Here is a 25,680-nt window from a genome sequence, read left to right on the forward strand (position 1 = left end):
CTGTTGCCAGTAGGTGGCGCTATTACTATAACTGAATTTGAGCATAGGCATGCGTTCAGGCCATGATTCTTATCAAACATGTGAAGTTTGGGGCAGATTGGACGTTCCATGCCTGAGTTACAGCAAATTCCTATTTAATTGCAGTAATAGCATGCTTTATCACTTAGCTAAGTGTTTGCTAGCATGTTTCTAGTATGTTGCTAACCTGTTTAGCACTTGCTGGCTCTTTTATATATGTTATTAGGAGACCACAACAGTGTTAAACATGTCACTTCCTGTTGACAGCAGGTGGCGCTATTACTATAACTGAATATTCTCATGTAGATGTGTTCAGGCCATGACTCTTATCAAACGTGTGAAGTTTGGGGCAGATTGGACATTCCATGCCTGTGTTACAGCAAATTCCTATTTAATTGCAGCAATAGCATGCTTTAGCACTTAGCTAAGTGTTTGCTAGCATGTTTTAGCATGTTTCTACTATGTTGTTGGCATGTTTAGCACTTGCTGGCACTTTTTTATATGTTTTTATATGTCCACAACAGTGTTTAACATGTCACTTCCTGTTGCCAGCAGGTGGCACTATGACTGTAACTGAATATGAGCATGGTCATGTGTTCAGGACAGAACGTTTATTAAAAGTGTGAAGTTTGGCGCATATTGGACATTGCCTTCTTGCGTAACAACAACATCCTGTTTCATTGAATTAGCATGCTTTACCACTTAGCTAAGTATTGCTAGCATGTTTTAACATTAGCTAGCATGTTTTAACATGTTTCTAGCATGTTTAGACCTCAATGGCATTTTTAACATGTTGCTAGAATGGCATCAACGTGTTAAACATGACACTTCCTGTTTCCAATAGGTGGCGCTATTACTATAACTGAATATTCTCATGTAGATGTGTTCAGGACAGAACGCTTATCAAAAGTGTGAAGTTTGGGGCAGATTGGACATTCCATGCCTGAGTTACAGCAAATTCCTATTTAATTGCAATAATAGCATGCTTTAGCACTTAGCTAAGAGTTTGCTAGCATGTTTTAGCATGCTTCTAGTATGTTGTTAGCATGTTTAGCACTTGCTGGCACTTTTTTATATGTTATTAGGAGTCCATAACAGTGTTAAACATGTCACTTCCTGTTGCCAGCAGGTGGCGCTATGACTATAACTGAATATGAGCATGGTCATGTGTTCAGGACAGAACGTTTATTAAAAGTGTGAAGTTTGGCGCAGATTGGACATTGCCTTCTTGAGTAACAACAACATCCTGTTTCATTGAATTAGCATGCTTTAGCACTTAGCTAAGTATTGCTAGTATGTTTTAACATGTTTCTAGCATGTTTAGAAGTCAATGGCATTTTTAACATGTTGCTAGAATGGCATCAACGTGTTAAACATGACACTTCCTGTTACCAGTAGGTGGCGCTATTACTATAACTGAATATTCTCATGTAGATATGTTCAGGACAGAACGCTTATCAAAAGTGTGAAGTTTGGGGCAGATTGGACATTCCATGCCTGAGTTACAGCAAATTCCTATTTAATTGCAATAATAGCATGCTTTAGCACTTAGCTAAGAGTTTGCTAGCATGTTTTAGCATGCTTCTAGTATGTTGTTAGCATGTTTAGCACTTGCTGGCACTTTTTTATATGTTATTAGGAGTCCATAACAGTGTTAAACATGTCACTTCCTGTTGCCAGCAGGTGGCGCTATGACTATAACTGAATATGAGCATGGTCATGTGTTCAGGACAGAACTCTTATCAAACGTATGAAGTTTGGGGCAGATTGGACATTCCATGCCTGAGTTACAGCAACTTCCTGTTTCATGGCGAAACATCAAAATTTGTCAGGCCGCCGAGGACCCGCCCTTCGACGAAAACTCAAGATCTTCGCAATTTAACGTCGCAAAGGCCTTAAGATTACACTCACCAAATTTGAAGATGATCAGATTAAAACTGTAGGAGGAGTTCGTTAAAGTATGAGGCCTGAAAATGTCAAAAACTGCACAAAAATCTGGGAGGAAGTTCAAAATGGCTGACTTCCTGTTGGGTTTAGGGCTATGCTCCAAGAGACTTTTTTGTAGGTATTAGGTCATTACATGTATGTACCGAATTTCGTGCACGTACGTGGAACGTTGCGGGAGGCGCACTCCGTTGAACTTTTATAGGTGGCGCTATCGAGCCGTTTTGCCCCGTCCAATTCTGAAACCTATATCAGATGTAAATTTTCGCCAGTTCTGACGCGTGTGCAAAGTTTCGTGAGTTTTCGCGCATGTTTAGGCCCTCAAAAATGCAATTCAATGCGGAGAAGAAGAATAATAATAATAATAATTAAAGCTGCAAGCAGCGATGAAAGGGCCCTCGCACCCGTGCCATCAACACTCGGTGGCTTTAGGAAGACAGAGCATGGTTGGGAAATGTACATTTAAGGAGGTATATATAGTAAGAGTATGTCAAAGTTAGTAACAAAATGTTTTGTATAATGGTGATAATAGCATGCTTCATGACTCAGCTAAGTGTTGCTAGCATGTTTAGTCTGTTTCTAGCATGCTTAGTACACAATAATTATGTGGTTAGTACTGCATTACTGTGTTAACCATGTCAGTTTCTGTTGCCAGTAGGTGGCGTTATGACTATAGCTGAATATGAGCATGGATGTGTGTTCAGGACAGAACTCTTATCAAACATGTGAAGTTTGGTGCAAATTGGAAATTGCCTTCTTGAGTAACAAAAAAGTCATGTTTCATTGAATTAGCATTCTTTAGCACTTAGCTAAGCATTGTTAGCATGTTTTAACATGTTTCTAGCATGTTTAGAACTCAATGGCATTTTTAACATGTTGCTAGAACGGCATCAACGTGTTAAACATGTCACTTCCTGTTGCCAGTAGGTGGCGCTATTACTAAAAATGAACATTCTCATGTAGATGTATTCAGGCCATGACTCTTATCAAAAGTGTGAAGTTTGGGGCAGATTGGACATTCCATGCCTGAGTTACAGCAAATTCCTATTTAATTGCAATAATAGCATGCTTTAGCACTTAGCTAAGAGTTTGCTAGCATGTTTTAGCATGTTTCTAGTATGTTGTTAGCATGTTTAACACTTGCTGGCACTTTTTTATATGTTATTAGGAGTCCATAACAGTGTTAAACATGTCACTTCCTGTTGCCAGCAGGTGGCGCTATGACTGTAACTGAATATAAGCATGGTCATGTGTTCAAGACAGAACGCTTATCAAAAGTGTGAAGTTTGGGGCAGATTGGACATTCCATGCCTGAGTTACAGCAAATTCATATTTAATTGCAGTAATATCATTCTTTAGCACTTAGCTAAGTCTTTGCTAGTATGTTTTAGCATGTCTCTAGTATGTTGGTAGGATGTTTAGCACCTACTGGCATTTTTTTTATATGTTATTAGGAGTCAAGAACAGTGTTAAACGTCACTTCCTGTTGCCAGCAGGTGGCGCTATGACTATAACTAAATATGAGCATGGACATGTGTTCAAGAGATAACTCTTATCAAACGTGTGAAGTTTGGGGTAGATTGTACATTGCCTTCTTGAGTAACAACAAAGTCCTGTTTCATTGAATTATCATGCTTTAGCACTTAGCTAAGTATTGCTAGCATGTTTTAATATGTTTCTAGCATGTTTAGAACTCAATGGCATTTTTAACATGTTGCTAGAACGGCATCAACGTGTTAAACATGTCACTTCCTGTTGCCAGTAGGTGGCGCTATTACTATAACTGAATTTGAGCATAGACATGTGTTCAGGCCATGATTCTTATCAAACGTGTGATGTTTGGGGCAGATTGGACATTCCATGCCTGGGTTACAGCAAATTCCTATTTAATTGCAGTGATAGCATGCTTTAGCACTTAGCTAAGTGTTTGCTAGCATGTTTCTAGTATGTTACTAACCTGTTTAGCACTTGCTGGCTCTTTTAAATATGTTATTAGGAGACCACAACAGTGTTAAACATGTCACTTCCTGTTGACAGCAGGTGGCGCTATTACTATAACTGAATATTTTCATGTAGATGTGTTCAGGCCATGACTCTTATCAAACGTGTGAAGTTTGAGGCAGATTGGACATTCCTTGCCTGTGTTACAGCAAATTCCTATTTAATTGCAGCAATAGCATGCTTTAGCACTTAGCTAAGTGTTTGCTAGCATGTTTTAGCATTTTTCTAGTATGTTGTTAGCATGTTTAGCACTTGCTGGCACTTTTTTTATGTTTTTATGTCCACAACAGTGTTTAACATGTCACTTCCTGTTGCCAGCAGGTGGCACTATGACTGTAACTGAATATGAGCATGGTCATGTGTTCAGGACAGAACGTTTATTAAAAGTGTGAAGTTTGGCGCAGATTGGACATTGCCTTCTTGAGTAACAACAACATCCTGTTTCATTGAATTAGCATGCTTTAGCACTTAGCTAAGTATTGCTAGCATGTTTTAAAATGTTTCTAGCATGTTTAGAAGTCAATGGCATTTTTAACATGTTGCTAGAATGGCATCAACGTGTTAAACATGACACTTCCTGTTACCAGTAGGTGGCGCTATTACTATAACTGAATGTTCTCATGTAGATGTGTTCAGGACAGAACGCTTATCAAAAGTGTGAAGTTTGGGGCAGATTGGACATTCCATGCCTGAGTTACAGCAAATTCCTATTTAATTGCAATAATAGCATGCTTTAGCACTTAGCTAAGAGTTTGCTAGCATGTTTTAGCATGCTTCTAGTATGTTGTTAGCATGTTTAGCACTTGCTGGCACTTTTTTATATGTTATTAGGAGTCCATAACAGTGTTAAACATGTCACTTCCTGTTGCCAGCAGGTGGCGCTATGACTGTAACTGAATATGAGCATGGTCATGTGTTCAGGACAGAACGCTTATCAAAAGTGTGAAGTTTGGGGCAGATTGGACATTCCATGCCTGAGTTACAGCAACTTCCTGTTTCATGGCGAAACATCGAAATTTGTCAGGCCGCCGAGGACCCGCCCTTCGACGAAAACTCAAGATCTTCGCAATTTAACGTCGCAAAGGCCTTAAGATTACACTCACCAAATTTGAAGATGATCAGATTAAAACTGTAGGAGGAGTTCGTTAAAGTACGAGGCCTGAAAATGGCAAAAACTGCACAAAAATCTGAGAGGAAGTTGAAAATGGCTGACTTCCTGTTGTGTTTAGGGCTATGCTCCAAGAGACTTTTTTGTAGGTATTAGGTCATTACATGTATGTACCGAATTTCGTGCACGTACGTGGAACGTTGTGGGAGGCGCACTCCGTTGAACTTTTATAGGTGGCGCTATCGAGCCGTTTTGCCCCGTCCAATTCTGAAACCTATATCAGATGTAAATTTTCGCCAGTTCTGACGCGTGTGCAAAGTTTTGTGAGTTTTCGCGCATGTTTAGGCCCTCAAAAATGCAATTCAATGCGGAGAAGAAGAATAATAATAATAATAATAATAATAATAAACAGAGCAATTCCAAGAGGGTCCTCACACCATCGGTGCTCGGGCCCTAATAATAATAATAAACAGAGCAATTCCAAGAGGGTCCTCACACCATCGGTGCTCGGGCCCTAAATATAGCTGCGAGCAGCGATTACGGGCCCAAGCCGATGGCACCGCAACCCCGGTGCCTTTACCTAAAGGCACCGGGGTGGCGGTACCGCCGGCTTTGGCCCTTCATCGCTGCTCGCAGCTATATTATATATATATATATATATATATATATATATATATATATATATATATATATATATATATATATATACATACACATGGCTATAATGAACAGGCTGCGATGTCAAGATTGCAATGCTGGAATGTGTGTGTGTGTGTGTGTGTGTGTGTGTGTGTGTGTGTGTGTGTGTGTGTGTGTGTGTGTGTGTGTGTGTGTGTGTGTGTGTGTGTGTGTGTGTGTGTGTGTGTGTGCATGTGTGTGTTTGCATGTGTGTTCATGTTTTTCTATCCCGGTGGGGACTTCAACCTGAATGCACACAGACTCATGGGGACTCGTGTCACAGTGGGGACCTAAATAGAGGTCCCCATGGGTAAACAAGCTTAGAAATCATACACAATGAGTCTTTTTGGAAATGTAAAAATGCAGAAAGTTTTCTGTAATGGGTAGGTTTAGGGGTAGGGTTAGTGTGAGGAGATAGAATATACAGTTTGTAAAGTATAAAAACCATTAAGTCTATGGAGAGTCCCCACAAAGATAGTAAACCGTGTGTGTGTGTGTGTGTGTGTGTGTGTGTGTGTGTGTGTGTGTGTGTGTGTGTGTGGCGTGGGCGCGATGGAACAGTGGACACATAAAAACATACGTCATTATACAGGACGACATTTAAACTGCAAAGTGTTAACTTATATTTGTGTACTGTCGCAATAAGACACAACATTGTGCTTTTGTAAAATAATTTCAAGCAATCCACCCCCCTGAAAGGCGCTAATTTTAAAATTAAACTAAAATGCTCATGGCTGCACGGGCATTCATGGTGCGCATCCACGACAAGGAACGAGCAGAACAAAGTGGACGTTTTTCAGTTAATTCCTACTTCCAAAGGAATTCATTTGAAACGCCCGCTCAACCGCTCACCCTGTGGTCTGTGTGAGTCCTAATGCCCCAGTGTAGTGACGGGGACACTATACTGCCAAAAGAGCACCGTCCTTCGGATTAGACGTTAAACCGAGGTCCTGACTCTCTGTGGTCATTAAAAATTCCAGGATGTCCTTCGAAAAAGAGTAGGGGTGTAACCCCGGCATCCTGGCCAAATTTGCCCCTTGGCCTCTATCCATCATGGCCTCCTAATCATCCCCATGTACTGATATACTGATTGGCTTCATCACTGTCTCCTCTCCACCAGTAAGCTGGTGTGTGGTGGGCGTTCTGGCGCAATATGGCTGCCGTCGCATCATCCAAGTGGATGCTGCACATTGGTGATGGTTGAGGAGATTCCCCCCATCTATGTAAAGCGCTTTGAGGTCTCAGAAAAAGCGCTATATAAATGTAACAAATTATTATTATTATTATCAACCACTATCAATGTCAGTGCGGACGAAAATATTTACTTTCGTTTTTAAGTTTGCGATTCAAAAGCCCCCAGCGGTGTCACACGTCGATTAACCGGTGGTAAAATATTCTCACCGTCACATACCTAGTATATTTTTATGTAAATACAATAGTCCTACCTGATTTTGAACACAAGAAGGCAGTATAGCTCTATGAATGACTTGACTTTTATGAGACTAAATAGTACAATTTCTATTTTTAAACTTATAAATAATTATTAAATTTAAAAAAAAAAAGAATAAAATGAGTTTGGTTGTGATATTTGTATACTTTTATAGAAATAAATGGTGTATAATTACATTTTTAGAAGATGAGGCTTTTAGTGTTTAATTTTTGTACATTACTTCAGTCCCTCACTATAGCAAAACCATTTGAGATGTTTAATATCCGTTCACAATTTAGCATCTTTAATGTATTTTCATCATTTTGAAAAAGTTTGGTGTGAAAAAATAAGCCAGTTTGGAAGAGTAGCTAAAAACTCAGAGTCTGAAATATCCCAAAAATCCACATTCAAACCAAAATATCTGACTTTCTTTTGCTCTGAGCTAATGACTGTTAATTAGAAAGTTGTCCGGCTCGGTGAGACCAATCTATATACTCATGTTTGTAACTGTTGGTAAAACTAACCCCCCCACTTTTGTCAAAAGCATGTTGAAAGTGACACACTTCCTGCTGCCAGTTGGTGGCGCTATAACTTTGACTCACAATAGTTACATCCATCTGATCGGCCTCTTATCACAAACACACTGCTGAAGTTTCATCAATATCAGTTAATGTATGCAGAAGTTATAACACTTCGTGTCTCTCTTTTCTCGCCATAAATTCATTTCCTCGCCACGGCCAAACCGTTCAAGATATCAAAGATCCGTCCGCAATTTAGCATCCTCAATGCCTTGACTTCACGCTGACCGAGTTTGGAGGCGAATCGATGTATTTCCTAGGAGGAGTACATTAAATTCCACAGCAAGCGTTTCCAAACAACCCTAAATAGCCGACTTCCTGTTGGGCTGGCGTAAAACTTAGAGCACGAAAGTTGTTCGGCCCGATGAGATCTATATGTGTACCGAGTTTCAAATTAATTCATGCAAGTGTGTTTGATATATGGACCAAGTTTTAGAACCCCGTTCAAGGGGGCGCTGTCGAGCCCCCCTGCCACGCCCGGCTACCAGATTCAGCCCCGCCCTGATGGCCGCGGGTTCTGACCTGTGTGCAAAGTTTCAAGAGTTTTCGAGCACGTTTAGGGACCCAAAAGCCCCAGAAACCTTGAAAAACAAATGAAAAAGTAAATCTCACTCAACTGACAAATCACCCCCACCCCTCACACACTCAGAGACAGAGAGAGAGAGAGAAAATTCTCCAAAAAATCACATTCAAACCAAAATATCTGACTTTCTGTTGCTTTGTGCTATTAAGTGTAAATTAGAAAGTTGTCCGGCTCGATGAGAACAATATACATACCAATTTTTGTGATTCTAGGAAAAACTAAGGCCCCATTTTTGACTAAAGGTGGCGCTACTGAGCCATTCCACCACGCCCGTTTTTGAAACTTTGCACATGTCTACTGGCTAATAAGTGTGATGTGTCTGTTGAGTTTCATGCAATTTCAAGTATGTTAAGAGTCTCAAAAGCATCAAAAAAGAATAATAAAGTTTGATGCGTTGCCATGGCAACAGTATCTAAGATATCAATAATCCTTTCACAGGTCTACATCTGCCGTGTGTCTACATTATACACATAAAGTTTGAAGCAAATCGGGTAAAAATAAGAGAGTGATTTCAAAGCATTTTGAAAGTGACACACTTCCTGCTGCCAGTTGGTGGCGCTATAACTTTGACTCACAATAGTCACATCCTTGTGTTCGGCCTCTTACAACGAACACACTGCTGAAGTTTCATCAAGATCAGTTAATGTATGCAGAAGTTATAACACACTTCCTGTTTAATTTTTTCGCCATAAATTCGTTTCCTCGCCACGGCCAAACCGTTCGAGATATCAAAAATCCGTCCGCAATTTAGCATCCTCAATGTCTTGACTTCATGCACACCGAGTTTGGAGGCGAATCGATGAATTCCCTAGGAGGAGTACATTAAATTCCACAGCATGCGTTTCCAAACAACCCATAATAGCCGACTTCCTGTTGGGCTGGCGTAAAAAGTAAAAGTACGGAAGTTGTTTGGCCCGATGAGATCTATATGTGTATTGAGTTTCATATTATTATATGCAAGCGTGTCTGATTTATGGACCAAGTTTTCGGACCGCATTCAAGGGGGCGCTGTTGAGCCCCCCTGCCACGCCCGGGTACCAGCTTCAGCCCGGCCCTGATGGCCGCGGGTTCTGACCCGTGTGCAAAATTTCAAGAGTTTTCGAGCATGTTAAAGGCCCCAAAAGTGCCCGAAAGGTTGACAGAAAAATAAGAATAATAATAATAATAATAAAATATAGCTGCGAGCAGCGATTACGGGCCCAAGCCGGTGGCACCGCAACCCCGGTGCCTTTAGGGTGGCGGTGCCGCCGGCTTTGGCCCTTTATCGCTGCTCGCAGCTATATATATATATATATATATATATATATATATATATATATATATATATATATATATATATATATACACATACATATATATATTTATTTATTTATTCATTCATTCATTCATTTTTTTTTATTATTATTATTTTTTTTTTTATTCAGATTTTATGATACACTCAAAATATTCCACAACAAATCCTTTAAATTTAATGTAAAAGTAAAAATGAAAGTAAGCAGTGTTGGGCTCACGTAACCCTCTCATCAGAATCAAAATGTTTCAACATTTGCGATGTATTTGGATGCTAAACTATTCTTTATTATAGGCTTTGTTCTTCACTCGTGTTCCAATATTGATGGAAAAAATCATCCTCTTCACATGCGCAAAAATTTGCTTGGAAACATCACAGTGGAGCGAGCGGTGCTTACTGTGAATGTACGAATTGTACTACTGACTATTTAGAGCAGTGTAATTTTTATATGTTAGGTTAACTATTTTATTATTATATTTTATTAAGGCTATAATGAACAGGCTGCGATGTCAAGATTGTAATGCTGGAGTGTGTGTGTGTGTGTGTGTGTGTGTGTGTGTGTGTGTGTGTGTGTGTGTTCATGTTTTTCTATCCCGGTGGGGACTTTAACCTGAATGCACACAGACTCATGGGGACTCGTGTCACAGTGGGGACCTAAATAGAGGTCCCCATGGGTAAACAAGATTATAAATCATACAGAATGAGTTTTTTTGGAAATGTAAAAATGCAGAAAGTTTTATGGGATAGGTAGGTTTAGGGGTAGGGTTAGTGTGAGGAGATAAAATATACAGTTTGTTCAGTATAAAAACCATTAAGTCCATGGAGAGTACCCACAAAGATAGTAAACCGTGTGTGTGTGTGTGTGTGTGTGTGTGGCGTGGGCGCGATTGAACAGTAGACACATAAAAACATACTCCATCATTATACAGGACGACATTCAAACTGCAAAGCGTTAACTTATATTTGTGTACAGTTGCAATAAAACACAAAATTGTGCTTTTGTAAAATAATTTCAAGCAATCCACCCCCCGAAAGGCGCTAATTTTAAAATGAAACTAAAATGCTCATGGCTGCACGGGCATTCATAACGGTGCACGTCCACGGCGAGGAATGAGCAGAACAGAGTGAACGTTTTTCAGTTAATTCCTACTTCCATAGGAATTCATTTGAAACGCTCGCTCAACCAATATAAATGTCAGTGCGGACGAACATATTTTACTTTCGTTTTTAAGTTAGCGATTAAAAAGCCCCCAGCGGTGTCACACGTCAGTTAACCGGTGGTAAAATATTCTCACCGTCACATACCTAGTATATTTATATATAGATATAATAGGCCTACCTGATTTTGAACACAAGAGGGCAGTATAGCACTATGTTTGACTTTATTTATGTATTGTTTAGACTAAACAACCATTCTGGCAGTTTTTAAACTTAAAATTCATTCTTAAATTGAAAAAAAAAGAATAAAATGTTTAGTTGTGATGTTTGTATACTTTTATATAGAAATAAATGGTATATAATTACATTTTTAGAAAATTTGAGGCTTTTAGTTTTTCCTTTTTGGACATTAATCCCTCGCCATAGCAAAACCGTTTGAGATATTTATTATCCGTTCACAATTTAGCATATTTAATGTATTTTCATCATGTTGAAAAAGTTTGGTGGGAATAAAATAAATAGTTTAAGAGGAGTGGCTAAAAATTCATAGGCTGATTTTGCAAAAAAATCCACATTCAGACCAAAATATCTGACTTCCTTTTGCTCTGAGCTAATGAATGTAAATTAGAAAGTTGTCCGGCTTGATGAGAACAATATAAAAACATTTTTTTTTACTGTATTTAAAACTAACCCCCCACTTTTGTCAAAAGCATGTTGAAAGTGACACACTTCCTGCTGCCAGTTGGTGGCGCTATAACTTTGACTCACAATAGTCACATCCATCTGATCGGCCTCTTACCACGAACACACTGCTGAAGTTTCATCAAGATCAGTTGATGTATGCAGAAGTTATAACACTTCGTGTCTCTCTTTTCTCGCCATAAATTCGTTTCCTCACCACGGCCAAACCGTTCAAGATATCAAAAATCCGTCCGCAATTTAGCATCCTCAATGTCTTTACTTCATGCTGACTGAGTTTGGAGGTGATTGAATGAATTCTCTAGGAGGAGTACATCACATTCCACAGCAAGCGTTTTACAAACAACCCATAATAGCTGACTTCCTGTTGGGCTGGCGTGAAACTTGTCAGAGGGAAAGTTGTTCGGCCCGACGAAATCTATATGTGTACCGAGTTTCATATTATTTCATGCAAGCGTGTTTGATATATGGACCAAGTTTTCAGACCCTGTTCAAGAGGGCGCTGTTGAGCCCCCCTGCCACGCCCGTTTCTGAAACTTTTCACATGTCTACTGGCTAATAAGTGTTATGTGTCTGTCGAGTTTCATCCAATTTCAAGCATGTTAAGAGTCTCAAACGCATCCGAAAAGAATATTAAAACTTGATGCGTTGCCACGGCAACAGTATCTAAGATATCAATAATCCTTTCACAGGTCTACATCTGCCCTGTGTTTACATTATACACATAAAGTTTGAAGCAAATCGGGTAAAATTAAGAGGGTGACTTCAAAGCATTTTGAAAGTGACACACTTCCTGCTGCCAGTTGGTGGCGCTATAACTTTGACTCACAATAGTCACATCCATGTGATCGGCCTCTTACAACGAACACACTGCTGAAGTTTCATCAAGATCAGTTAATGTATGCAGAAGTTATAACACACTTCCTGTGTCCCATTATTCGCCATAAATTTGTTTCCTCGCCACGGCCAAACCGTTCGAGATATCAAAAATCCGTTCGCAAGAATTCATCCTCAATGTCTTGACTTTATTCTCACAGAGTTTGGTGGCGATCGGATGAAATCCCTAGGAGGAGTATTTCACATTCCATTGTATGCGTTTTCCAAACAACGTATAATAACCGACTTCCTGTTGGGCTTTTGTAAAACTTAGAGCACGAAAGTTGTTCGGCCCGATGAGATATATATGTGTACTGAGTTTCATATTATTACATGCAAGCGTGTTTGATTTATGGACCAAGTTTTCGGACCCCATTCCAGGGGGCGCTGTCGAGCCCCCCTGCCACGCCCCAGTACCAGCTTCAGCCCGGCCCTGATGGCCGCAGGTTCTGACGTGTGTGCAAAATTTCAAGAGTTTTTGAGCAGGTTAAGGGCCCCAAAAGTGGCAAAAAGGCAAAAAAAAAAATAATGAAGAAAAAAAAAAAAATAATCCTTACGGAAACAATAGGGCCTTCGCCCTTTCAGGGCTTGGGCCCTAATAATCCTACCGGAAACAATAGGGCCTTCGCCCTTTCAGGGCTTGGGCCCTAATAATAATAAACAGAGCAATTCCAAGAGGGTCCTCACACCATCGGTGCTCGGGCCCTAATAATAATAATAATAATAATAATAATAAACAGAGCAATTCCAAGAGGGTCCTCACACCATCGGTGCTCGGGCCCTAATAAATTAAGGTCTGCTCTATCTCCATAGAAAGTATATAAACGTCTATCTCCCTTCCCTTAATAATAATAAAATAAAAAAAATCGTTTGAACTTAGCAAACGTTATCACAGTATTTGTGTGTGTGTGTGGGTGTGTGTGTGTGTGTGTGTAGTTTAAAAAAATGCGCGAACGTTATCACAGTTTGTGTGTGTGTGTTGCACATTCATAATTGCAAAGGAGACGCGATTAAAACTTTGTAAGTACATAAATGTATCAAATAACCTTTCCGAGACGTTTAGTCCATTCTCATTCGTGTTTTTTCTGTGCCGGTGTTAAAATATATTCGGTTCCTGAAATATTTGGTTCCAATGGGTGGAGCTATCATGAATATTTACGATACCATAGCGTGGGCGGGGCAACAAATAGCTACTAGCGAGTGGAACGAAAATTATTAGCGTGAGCGCCTCGTTTTGTTTTATGGATTTATTTCAAACAGGTAATAAAGTTGAACGAAGTTAACCTTAAACTACTCGTATATATTTTATAAATAATTCATCGTTTTGTAGCATGTGTTTCAGTACTCTTGAGTTTGCCTGAACTGAACTGATTCTGTAGGAAGCGTTGCAAGGCATATAATATATTTCTCCAAATTTTCCCAGATTAGTTGTCGCTGACATTCTAATCTATGGTATAAAACTGTTCGTTTCTCATGAATGCGATTAGGATTTTTAAAGGTGTGTGATTGCTGTTTAAATAAATATTTACAAATATATTCTTGTGTCTTTATTCTGTCTCCCAAAGTTGTCTGCATATTATTAAAATAGCCTTTAAATTATAGGCTGATAGCTCAAGACAACATCAGAACTTGGAGTTGCATGTTGCATGCTTTGGATGTTGCTTTATACTGACTCAACTGAAAATCCTTTTGATACACAACCTTTACTTTATCAAAGGTTATCATAAATGTTAAGCTTCAGATGCATTAACAGTTGTTTTCTCTAGCAATGCTTTAGAACAGTGGTCAAATTAATTGATAATGACTAACCATTAATCATAAAAATTAGCCTACATCTTAGCAGTTTAGTAATATTATCATTCTATGTAATCTTTTTGTAAACAAGTTAACACAAAAACACACTGGTGTAGAAGGCATGGCTATACCAAAATATTAAGGAAAGGTATTATATTTGAATAATATAGTCAATATTTTATTAGTCCTGCTGTATTCATTTTGTCCTTGATCCTATGTTTTACTCTTGTCTAACATTCTCGTTTTTACTGATGAATATGAATAAAATATGTAATTTTAAGACACTGTATCTTACTAATTTTGAGTTAATGAATGAAAACTCAATAATTTTTGAGTTGAGGCAGATGTTTTTGTTTATCAATTTTAAACAGTCTAGATCATATTTAGGATGTAGATAACTTTATGCATATTGTTTTATATTACAAAAAAGTATATGTATTGTATTATTTAAATGAGAATACTTTTAAAATATATGTCCATATCCCACCACACCTGAGAAACTTATTTTCTGACCTCTATTTCTGTGCAATTTACTATTGTACACAGCTTTGGCAAATAAATAATTGTTTCAGTACATATAGTTTGTGAAGCATTCAACATCCAATTAGCTATGGTGATGTTTTAAAATAATAACGAGTCTCAACCACAATTCATATAAATAAACCTACCCATCTTTGTTGAATTTGTCATTTTGGCTGTCAATATAGATAAGGAAATGTTTAAAACCTTGTATGAATTGAAAAAATCTGGAAAGGTTCCTCATGGTGTTTCTAGAAATAAATAAAAATATGTCCTTCTTAGAAGGGCACAGAACTTCACAATGAGAGGTGAGTTAAGTCCAACACTTAGTGATTTCTCTGTCTCTTCATGATCAAAACATACTACTTTTAGATGAGGTCTTATACTATATTATACAGTGAGGTTTTTATTTGCCCTATAAGCAAACACCCTTAATTTTGCAATTTCATAAACACCCATGCATGATATCAATGAAAGAAAATGTTAAATTTGGCATTGCCAAATAAAAAAATAAATTAAATGAATCAATTTGCTAGAGTTTTGTCTCTGTTTTATTACAATTAAGTGCACCTGGTACATTCGAAACTACAAATTGCACAAACTGAATATTACTTTAGTTGGACTTTGCTATGTATACATCAATACATTTGAAATAATTATCACTTAATTTGACCAACGTTCTAAAGCATTGCTAGAGAAAACAACTGTTAAAGCAACTGAAGCTTAACATTTATGATAACCTTTGGCAGTTTGTGTATCAAAAAGATTTTCAGTTGAGTGTAAAGCAACATTCAAAGCAGTGGCGTGCACAGACCTCCTCAGGGGCAGGGGCGGAAGGACCAAAAAGGGCACTTTTTTTAAAAAACATTTATTTTTTAAATAAATCACCTGTATTTAAAGCAGTACCCGTCTGTCTGTTGTGTTTTATATATTTTAATGACTTCCTCACAATTATTTGGAATATCTCACTCGATGGAGAGCAGCAGTCGGTCAGAGAGCCTCTCTCGGAAATTATGATAATATAACTAATTATTATTTACTTTACCAAACAAAACAGAGAATCAAGTCGGTAATTATGAGGAATTCATGTTTAGTTATGTTGATGTTATAAATTGTAGGCCTATGTATTCAATAAAGTGTTAGCTATCATGAAATCAGTAACACTTTACAATAAGGTTTCATTAGTTAAATTTATTAACATGAACTAATAATGAACTACACTTCTACACAATTTATTAATCTTAGTTAATATTAATTTCAGCATTTACTAAAACAATCAAAAGTTGTATTTGTTAACATTAGTTAATGCACTGACTGTGACATAACATGAACAAACAATTAAAAGTTGTATTATTATTATTAACTAAGATTAACAAATAGGCCTGCAGTAGCCTAACAAATGTTTAGTTTAGTTTCAGACACAGTTGAGCTAACAAACAACAGCACAGTCTGAAACAGGTGTAGGCTGAAGCTCTTGCTTATAATGCCTACCTTTTTAAAACATCTCATATTTTAATAAAAAATAAAAATAATTATTGTCTTACATCATTATAATGTTGACAAACAAATATAAACAGAATACAAAAACATTAGTATTTCTTATGCAGTACCATTGCACAATCCAAATACAACAAAAGCAGCTTGTTCATTTAACATTCTTTAAATGGTTTCATATAGTTTCAGTGCATTATTTTTTAAATAGTTTCTTTAACTTATTAAGTGCCCCACATATTTTTAGTTCCTCATGACAGCTATTCCATAGATTTACACCTTTAACTGAAATACAATGGTATTTTGCATTGGTCCTATGTTCTTTTTAAATTGTACAAGTTCCCCTTAAGTCATGTTGGCATTCTCTTTCTGTGAACAACCCTTGGATACTTTCTGGCAATTGATGATTTTTTACTTTGTACATGATCTGTAATGTTTTTAGTTGTTTTGCATAATGTTAGTTAATATGAATAATAAACAAATAAACCACATTGTAAAGTGTACTATGAAATCAGAGATATAAATTCCTTACAATTTAGAGCTGGACATGGACTTTTCCTTGGACATGAAATTTCCTTTCACTAGATGTATTTCTCCAAGCTAATTACACTTGCTATGGCCTGGACTAAAACGAATGACATTGTCAGACTCAGAATGCGGCTGAAATTGAGTTATACTAATGATTGTTAAGCATAACTCACATGCTGCCGCAACTTTTACAGTAGCATGGTAGGATAAATGAAACTTTTCCGTATTAGCTTAATGTTACCTGCTGCCCGTGCAGTTTGAAGACTCGCGGCGAACTGCTGCGTACATAGCGCTGAAAAAAAAACTCCGCCTACTGCCACTTCACCTCCGCCAAATGCTTCCGCCAAAAAAATTATATTTAATATTTGTTTGTATTACCGTATTATTGTTCGTGGCAATGGTGTGTAAGTGTATTGTTATTTAATATAATATTTAGTTTAATAATAATTATTATTTACATTTATCAGAGAGGGGCACAATACATTTTGAGACAAAAGGGGCAGGGGCTTGAGCCCCCCCGCCCCCCCCCCCTCCCCCCCCCCGTGCACGCCACTGATTCAAAGCATGCAACACCATGCAACTCCAAGTAGCCTATATGTTGTCTTGAGCTATCATAGGCTATAATATAAAAGCTATTTCAATAATAGCCTACAGACAACTTTGGGAGACAGAATCAAAACACAAGAATATATGTAAATATTTATTTAAACATGCAATAATAGACATTTAAAAAGCTTAATCTCAGTCATTCGTGAGAAACGAACAGTTAGGAGTAGTTTAAGACAAAACGCGGTCTGAGGCGCTCACGCTAATGATTTCTGTTCCACTCGCTTGTATTTGTCGCCCCACCCATGCACGCTATGGTCTCGTGAATATTCATGATAGCTCCACCCATTGGAACCAAATATTTCAGAAACCGAATATATTGTAACACCGGACTCTCTTCATCGTCTGGGTCCAGCAGCAGGGCGGGGATATGCAGCTAATTTACATTTAAGGTGGTATAGACCAAAACAGCTCTTTTTAAAACAGGCCCCAAAAATGACATTTTCAAATGGTTATAATAAATTAACTGTGGGGTATTTTGTGCTGAAACTTCACAAATGCATTCTGGGGACACCCAAGACCAATATTACATCTTGTAAAAAGGGGCATAATAGGTGCCCTTTAATAGCTTGATGCTCTTTAAATATTTTGTTGCATTGTTAAAAGTTTCGGTGCATAGGACGGACCTATCCGGGATCGCTCTCCATGGTTCTGACCAAAGAAGAGCGCTTTGGAATCTCCGTTATCATACCTGGGCTGCGTTTTCCGATAACATGTCTCTTAGCGCGCTACGAAGACTCTTAAGGTATAACTTAACTAAAGGTATACTACCACTAAAGGTATATCAATGCTAGGCGTCTTCAGGGCTATCATCCACTCGCGAGGCAGAGCCGCTGAAAGGCAGAGGCGCTGGCGCCCTCCTAGCAACAGCGCTGTTTTTGGTAAAACATGATTTTGACGACTTCATTAAGTTTTGTTTTATAGAAAACTCTTTTTAAAAGATTTTCGTTTTGTATAAATTGTATCTTAATTTTGATCAATGTTTTATCAATCATTCGCCTGTATTTAATGAAGAAGCAAATACTGTATATAGCAGACAATGTAATAAGGAGCCAGCACGATCACTTGCATTGCACGTGAACTGGAGGGCGCCGAAACTCAGCTTGTGCCTCACAGATTTGAGAAATATAGGCTATATATTACAGAAAGCTTGAAATGTCTACTTTTAAACGAAAATATTCAAATCAAAATAAATAGGCTACTCTCTGATTATGTAGGCTAATTCATATGAAATGTGCATTTCTCTCTGGCGTGCATGGCGAGTCCGAATCAACTTCATCTTTGCAGCGACACAGAAAACACCAGTTTATTGATAAACAATTAAATGTGTCCTTGCTAATTTAGACACATTCATAATCATTACTTTAACCGGTTAATTGTGGCAAGCTTAATGCGTGCGCTCATAATGCTCATTATACTGTAGGTAGAGGTCTTCACGGGTCCAAAAATTCGTGCCCGAACCCGAAAGAGACCCGTAATGTGCTAAACCGAACCGACCCGGACCCGTCTATTATTTCAAAAGCTGGACCCGGACCCGTGCAGATCCGAGAAATGCCTAACTGGACCCGACCCGGACCCGTCTATTATTTGAAAGCTGGACCCGAAACCGACGGGAAGACACAGACCCGACTGGACCCGATTGTCACATATTCCACCTTAAACTGCTATTACAAGTCAATAAACCTGTTGCGAAAAATACAACTTTTTGTCTTACCTAATTTAAGCCGTGGTAGCGTAGTAGCCTCCTCTCCCTTCCTTGTAACGTTACCTGACTGGCTGTGATCATGCATTACAATCCTCCGACAAGAAAGTTATTCATGTTATTCCTCTCGTTATTCCAAGTCCAAGCTTAATCCACTCATTATTTCAGCTTCAAAAGTCCACTTGATGTCACGGTGACGGATGACAAATGCAACTTTGCACATGTAACGTTAACTTACATTCTGACTCGAGTTAACTCGCATAATAACTTTGACTGTTTGCCCTTTTGAACTAACGTTATAATAACGATTGCTCGTTCAGTGCCATGGCCGCTGACGTTATTTATTTGCTATCATCTCTGTGCTCTCTGCTCTGCATCGAGTCTGAATCTGACCACTAAAACTTTAAGATTAAACAAGACGGTTAATTTATATTGTAAAATCTAAAGCGCGGTTTGGCGGTCCCTCACTGAAGCTCTGGTAACTGGTTGCCATAGAAACATGACACGCGCTTGAGACTGCACATGCACGCTAGCTGGATCAACCTAAAATATGCTTTTTAACGCAATTTATTTTGAGTGTCCTAATTTTACAAGTTGCAAGTTACAAAAAAAACACAAGCAGTGTCTAATCACGACCGGGTTTTCTCCGAGTCTGATCTAATGACTCCGATCGCACGGGTATTACACACAATGTTAAACAGACCCGGGACCCGAAGTAATAAATTCGGACCCGACCCGGACCCGGCTGATCATTTAAAATATAGACCCGAACCCGTACGGGTCCCGGGTCGGGTCCCGGGTCAACGGGTCTCGGGTTCACTGTGTAGACCTCTAACTGTAGGCTATAGCCTATTTAAGTAATTAAATTAATATAAAGGGGCGAGTTGTCCACGAATGGCTTAAATTAACAACTACTAGTCGACTAGAAAACAAACGAGTCGGAGGCAGCCCTTATTCCACATATTTTCGTGGACCAGCAGCCGCAGGCCATTCTGGGTTGAGCGAGCGACCCTGCGGAATGAGCTTATTGACGATTTATTTTATAATTCTTGACAAAATTAGAATAGCCTATATTAAAAAAAAATTCCAATGACGCTATGATGAGCATTTACTACTTTTAAAAAATGCGGGTCAGGAAGCGGGTCGGGTAGAATATTTTCCTTTTCTTTTTTTTTGCGGTCCGAGTTGCGGGCGGGTTAGTTGAAAATGTCGGTCGGGTGCGGGCTGTTTACATTGACCCGCGCATCACTGCTAGCCCCTTCTGTTCTGTGGAATAGGTGACTCCAAAGTCACTCTCAAACCCAGACATGGCTATGTAACTAAGGTGCTCTCAACACCGTTTAGAGCACAGGTGATTACATTATTAGCTAGGGGCATGGCCTCGTCATGGGCTTGGTCCTCTGGGTTTCCTCTTCAGGACATTTGTGCGGCGGCCGGTTAGTCTTCGCCTTCCACATTTGTGAGGTTTTAGAATATGGAGGTTCCTTCCCTGCAGGCTAGACGGTGACGGTGTCCGGTCTTATCGATATATACTTAGGGGTTCTGGCTTGTTTCTGTGAGCTCAGTGGTCCTTTGAAATATAGTGCAGTGTTTTACATTGCGTCCCCACTGCTTATAGACAATACAAAGTGACCATTCTCGAAAGGACTTGGTTACTAACATAACCTCGGTTCTCTGAGAGTATTGTGTAGCCGGCCGCACTATAGTAACATGCAGGGCCGTGCAGAGACCTCTGGAGGGGCAGGTGCTCAAAGTATAAAAGGGGGCACATGGAACAAGGCTTTAAATAGGGCTGTGATCAAAATACAGTAACAGGGTTTTTACAGTCTCAAAATGAGGCGGAGGTGGTAAAAATCCTAATATATTATTTTAATAATAAGATAATTAAATTAGTATTTTTTTGTAGATCATCATATAGCCTAATGTGTTTCCCACATTATTTTTGTTGGTGGAGCTTGGTATCTCTAGGGGGGTCCGGGGGCATGCCCCCCCCCCGTAAGAAAATTTTGTACATTTTAAAGATAAATTCATTAATTTGGTGCACTTTGAGTCACCCGAATCCACTGTTAAAAATAAATAATCCACCCGCAAAACCGCCCATATTCTTTGATTTAGATATCTGCATCTGATCATCACATTACAATTATTCAAATTCTCAGTGTTAAGCATGATAATATGGTAACATATCACACTGAAGGAGGCTGATTTAAAATGAACATTTATTTAAAATAAAAGTTCTTCTTTTGGCAAAATTACATTTCCTTAATAGCCTAAACAGTGAGAGGCTAACAGTTCTCCCTTCAAACTTAAATTGTCAATGTTTCATTACGTCACTTTGAAAACACAAATTTTTTGTACCTTTTAAAAAGGGCATTTTTCACCTAATTTTATTAAATGTATGCTCCATCTTTCATTTCAAATTCTCAAATTTGATCAATATATTCAATTAAAATAATAAGACACGGCTGTTACCAATCAAATTAAATAATTAACATTGAAAAATTATAACTGTATTAATTTTGATTATTTTAAATATTTTTGAATATACAAATAAGGAATGTTGAAAAGAATGATACTTTATGAAACTAAAACACCAGTAGGAGGCGGCAGGCGACCGTCTTAATGAGCGAGTCATTGAGTCATTCATTCAAACGATTCGTTCAAACGGCTGATTTATTCAGAATGAGGCAGTTTATGAATGGGTAATTGAATCTTTGACTCAACCGATTCGTTCAAAATGCTGAATCATTCAGTGATGAAACAAGTGTTGCTGTGAGATGCGCTATGGTTCTGCAGTGTTTGGAACTATTTTCGTTGCTGAAACAGAACAAAAATAGTCATTGCGTCTAAAATGTAAGTGACTTAATTTTAACTATTTGTTTATTGACCTGCTATGAAATCAGTCTCGGTTTCAATCTTGATGGCATTCAGGAAAACAGTTACTTCTATAGCCTAACGTTACACACAGCAATATAAACAACATCTCTGCATGCTCTCTTCACGTCGTCCTTGTAAAATAATAATAAGTAAACGAACACCAAAATCACTTCGCTGAGAATGAAACGCCACTTACCAGCAGCCACAGATTTGAAGACATCCTCTGGTAGTGCGCATAGCAGCGCGAAATAAAAAAAAAATGTGCGTGCAGCGTGAGGAATGAGGTGAAAGATCATCATGTGGGTCATTTTATTTACGGCTAAATTAGTATTAATTAATTCAATAAATATATTTGTTTGACAGGGAAGCTGTGCGCAAACAGGAATATATTTTATTTTTCAAAAATAGAAAAAAAGCACCCCAGAAAAAAGAGCACTTTCTCTCCAGGAATAAAAAGGGCAGGTGCTCAAGCCCCCTTTGATGTCTATGTGTGCACGTGCCTGGTAACATGACAAGTTTGTTGATTTAAACCTGCTATAATGGTGAATTCGGGCTCTATTATAGACATAGCAATGCCCATTTTGGCGCAGCACAGTCAATGAGTGAGCCAAACATTCACTGTGCTCGCTGTTCAGCTGCAATGCGTTGTACAAAATTGGCTTCAATAATCTGAGGAAAGGAGTTTCCCCACTGCATATAGCTATGCAATACTCGTTCCCTACTCTCAGGGAACCGAGGTTACGTTAGTAACAGAGTACGTTATTTATTGTTACTTTATATTATTGCCTGCTCAATGGATACAAGTTAATTCTGAATTTGATTTTCAATTGTGACCAGTGATTGGGAAAATAAACATAGGCTATAGCTTGATAAAAATGAAATCAATAACCCTAATAATAAATCATGGATTCGCTAGTGTTGTCTGCAGAGCTATTTACCTCATCTCTGTGGAAGCGCGAATTCAGAGAGAACTTAGAAAAAGTGAGATTATAACGTTGGCAGAGAATTGTTTTAAAATTTAAATAAATAAAAAAAGGTTAAATAGCCTAACCGACATAGTTTAAAAGAATTTGGGTCCTCTCGGGTCCATTTGGGAAAAGCACATTCTTTTTAAACTACCCAAGACCCGAGGCCTCTCTACCAAACCTATGGAAATAAAATAATGACAAATGTTTTTGAAACATAAAAGCTTGTTGAATTGCTCTACTTGAAAAAATATGAATTGCATTAACCCTGCTTGCATTTTAATGCATTGTATTTTTAAGGCTTGCATTTTTATGGGTTGAAATTCAACATCGTCGAAGTTTTGGACCTCGTGTTTTGGGATCAAAGTGGACCCATGAAGACCTCTATTATAGTGTTTGTCTTATTGCCCAAATGTTTTTTTTTTTTTTTTTTTTTTTTTACACTGTTATGGATTCTAAGATAATAAATCTGTAAGAATTTAAAATGGTTTAATCTCAAATCAATATGTCCATGTAATTATTAATAATTTGGTGTACATGACTGTAGGCTTCATTATTCATTAAATGTTTGTCTTGTTTGAATTTGTTCGTTTGTCTTGCTAGGAAAAAATTTTCGTCACAGAAGATTTGCATTTATTACAAGAGAGCTAATAGAATATTTAAACTCAAATCAATAGCCTGTTTTGTGGCTAGCCATGGGTTATTTTGCAATAACAACTGTCTTGATGATGTACATTATCCCTTACCAAATGTTCAGTAAGAATATTATTAATGTGTTACTGACAACATTCAAAGTAATGAAGAACACTCACTTGGAAAAAAAGAGCACGATGATGTGTCCATTACTGTTAATACAATAATAACATACATTATTATACAATTATGAATTATACATAAATACAAAAATAAATTATATCACAGAGTCTTCATAAATAAATAAATTACAGATTTCTGATTAATATGTAATAATACACAACGATTACAGATTTTTAAATCCAGGTATTTTTACATGTATTATTCTAAACGTACCTTGGGAATCAGCGACACGCATCCCAGTAAAAAGTGTTAGAAACAAAACCACACGCATGTCCATCCTGATATAAGACACAACAACACATCTCATATCAGCATATGAAGGAATTATTTTCAATTTCTCCTCATTTAAACAAAGAAAGAAATGATATAGCTATTGTAATTATAGAATAGAATAGAATAGAATAGAATAGAATAGAATAGAATAGAATAGAATAGAAGAACCCCATGAATAAAAGTGAGTGTAATGTGACTAACCTGACTCAGTTCTTTGGATTTTAAATGCATTAGCGGAGTTTGCTCTATAAGGAAACTATCTCCTAAATTTGACATTACTTACTGATTAGTTAAGCTTGTTTCTACATTAGTTAATAGTAGTAACTGTGTTAATGTACTACTCGTTAGTCCTGCATGACTTCATGCATAGTTACTTATTAATGAAGGACCATTATTATAAAGTGTTACCGGTGGAGTCTTGATATAAGGTGTTTAATTAGATCAGCATCACGAGATAAATCAGGTGTACTAAGTTTAATTTTCTAGATCAAATGGTTCAGAAGTTCACTTCAATGTAAAAAGAATTAACTGTTTGGTGGCGCTATAGAGTTTGTCCTGGACACTCCAAAGTTCGTCCAATTACTGTTCTTTACCATCACTACAAGTGTGCCAAGATGTATAATTTTCCTACTTATGGTTCATATGGCTGCCATTGACTCTCATTGGGGAAAAATAATAAGAAAACGTATGAATTTTACCATTTTGACCCCAGTGTAGAGAGTGCATAAACCTTCAACTCACCTGGAATTCGTCAATGTATCAACCTCACAGAAGACCTTCACGATTCATCCGGTATCTGCTTCTTTTGTAAAAAATTATACATTTTAAAAACAATATTAATATTTGTTTATAAACAATTGCTATATTTTTTTTATCCAATATATTACCATATGAGTTATTTTATGCCCTGTCAAAACATTTCAAACAAAAAATGTGCTATTAAACATAGATATAAATATTAATACGAACCAGCAGTCTGAAGATGCTCTAGTTGAATAATATTGTGCTCAGAAATGATGCTCTTTATATTGTTGAATTAAGGCCCTCCCAACCAAATAAGTCTTATCTGATATCTGTAAAATAAACATCAAATGGACCATTACTGTCAGGGTTATGTTTGTTTTTGATCTGTTTCCCTGTTCTGGGGTGTGTTTTCCGTACGTCGCTAACTCAGTTAGCTGGATTTGATTATTGGCGATATGGCATGATCTTGGATTGTTTGGTCTTTGACTCATCCTGGACTTGCTGTCATAGCAACATGTGTGTAAGCTTAAACCTGCTCACGAGCAGCTCATTTCATGTCTACAAGATTAGATTGCGGCTTTATAAGCGGAGCTGATGCGGGAAGTCCTTTAGCGCAGTGCGATAGTACTTTTTGATAGATATTGTTTTCACACTCGTGAGGGTCTCATTAACAATTACATGTTCGACTCGTCGGGCTTTAACAACGGCAACAACCTGTGCGCATTGCTCTGCAGTTTTTTTGCAAGTGGCACTTTCCTTTACACTATTAGAGAGAACTTGGTGAAAAGTCCTGTCTGTCGTGTATTTGCAAAGTTTACCTGGTGCTCAAGCTGTTTTTAGGGGTATTTCCAAGCTACTTAAGACCCAAGGTTGTAAAGCACTTTTTTAGTTTAATTTTTTTTGCCAACGCAGCTAAACTATAATTTTTAATGAAGATCATGCAATCATGACAATGCCAGTATGACTTATGAAGTTGACTGTCCACCACGGAGGGGCTGACGC

The 25,680-nt window shown here is 37.9% G+C and overlaps 1 protein-coding gene across 1 annotated transcript in view; it reads right to left on the minus strand.

The window, feature by feature from the left end:
- LOC308697029 (fucolectin-4-like) overlaps positions 1 to 23,937 on the minus strand; it is a 68,992-nt gene extending 45,055 nt beyond the window's left edge. The window contains exon 1 of the mRNA XM_081376069.1: positions 23,875 to 23,937. Within this exon, the coding sequence (XP_081232195.1) occupies positions 23,875 to 23,932 (58 nt within the window). The 5' untranslated portion in view covers positions 23,933 to 23,937. The remainder of the gene's footprint in view (positions 1 to 23,874) is intronic.
- Positions 23,938 to 25,680: the final 1,743 nt, after the last annotated feature.

This window comes from Scardinius erythrophthalmus (assembly GCF_964197995.2).
Source record: "Scardinius erythrophthalmus genome assembly, chromosome: 10".
NCBI classification, from domain to species: domain Eukaryota; kingdom Metazoa; phylum Chordata; class Actinopteri; order Cypriniformes; family Leuciscidae; genus Scardinius; species Scardinius erythrophthalmus.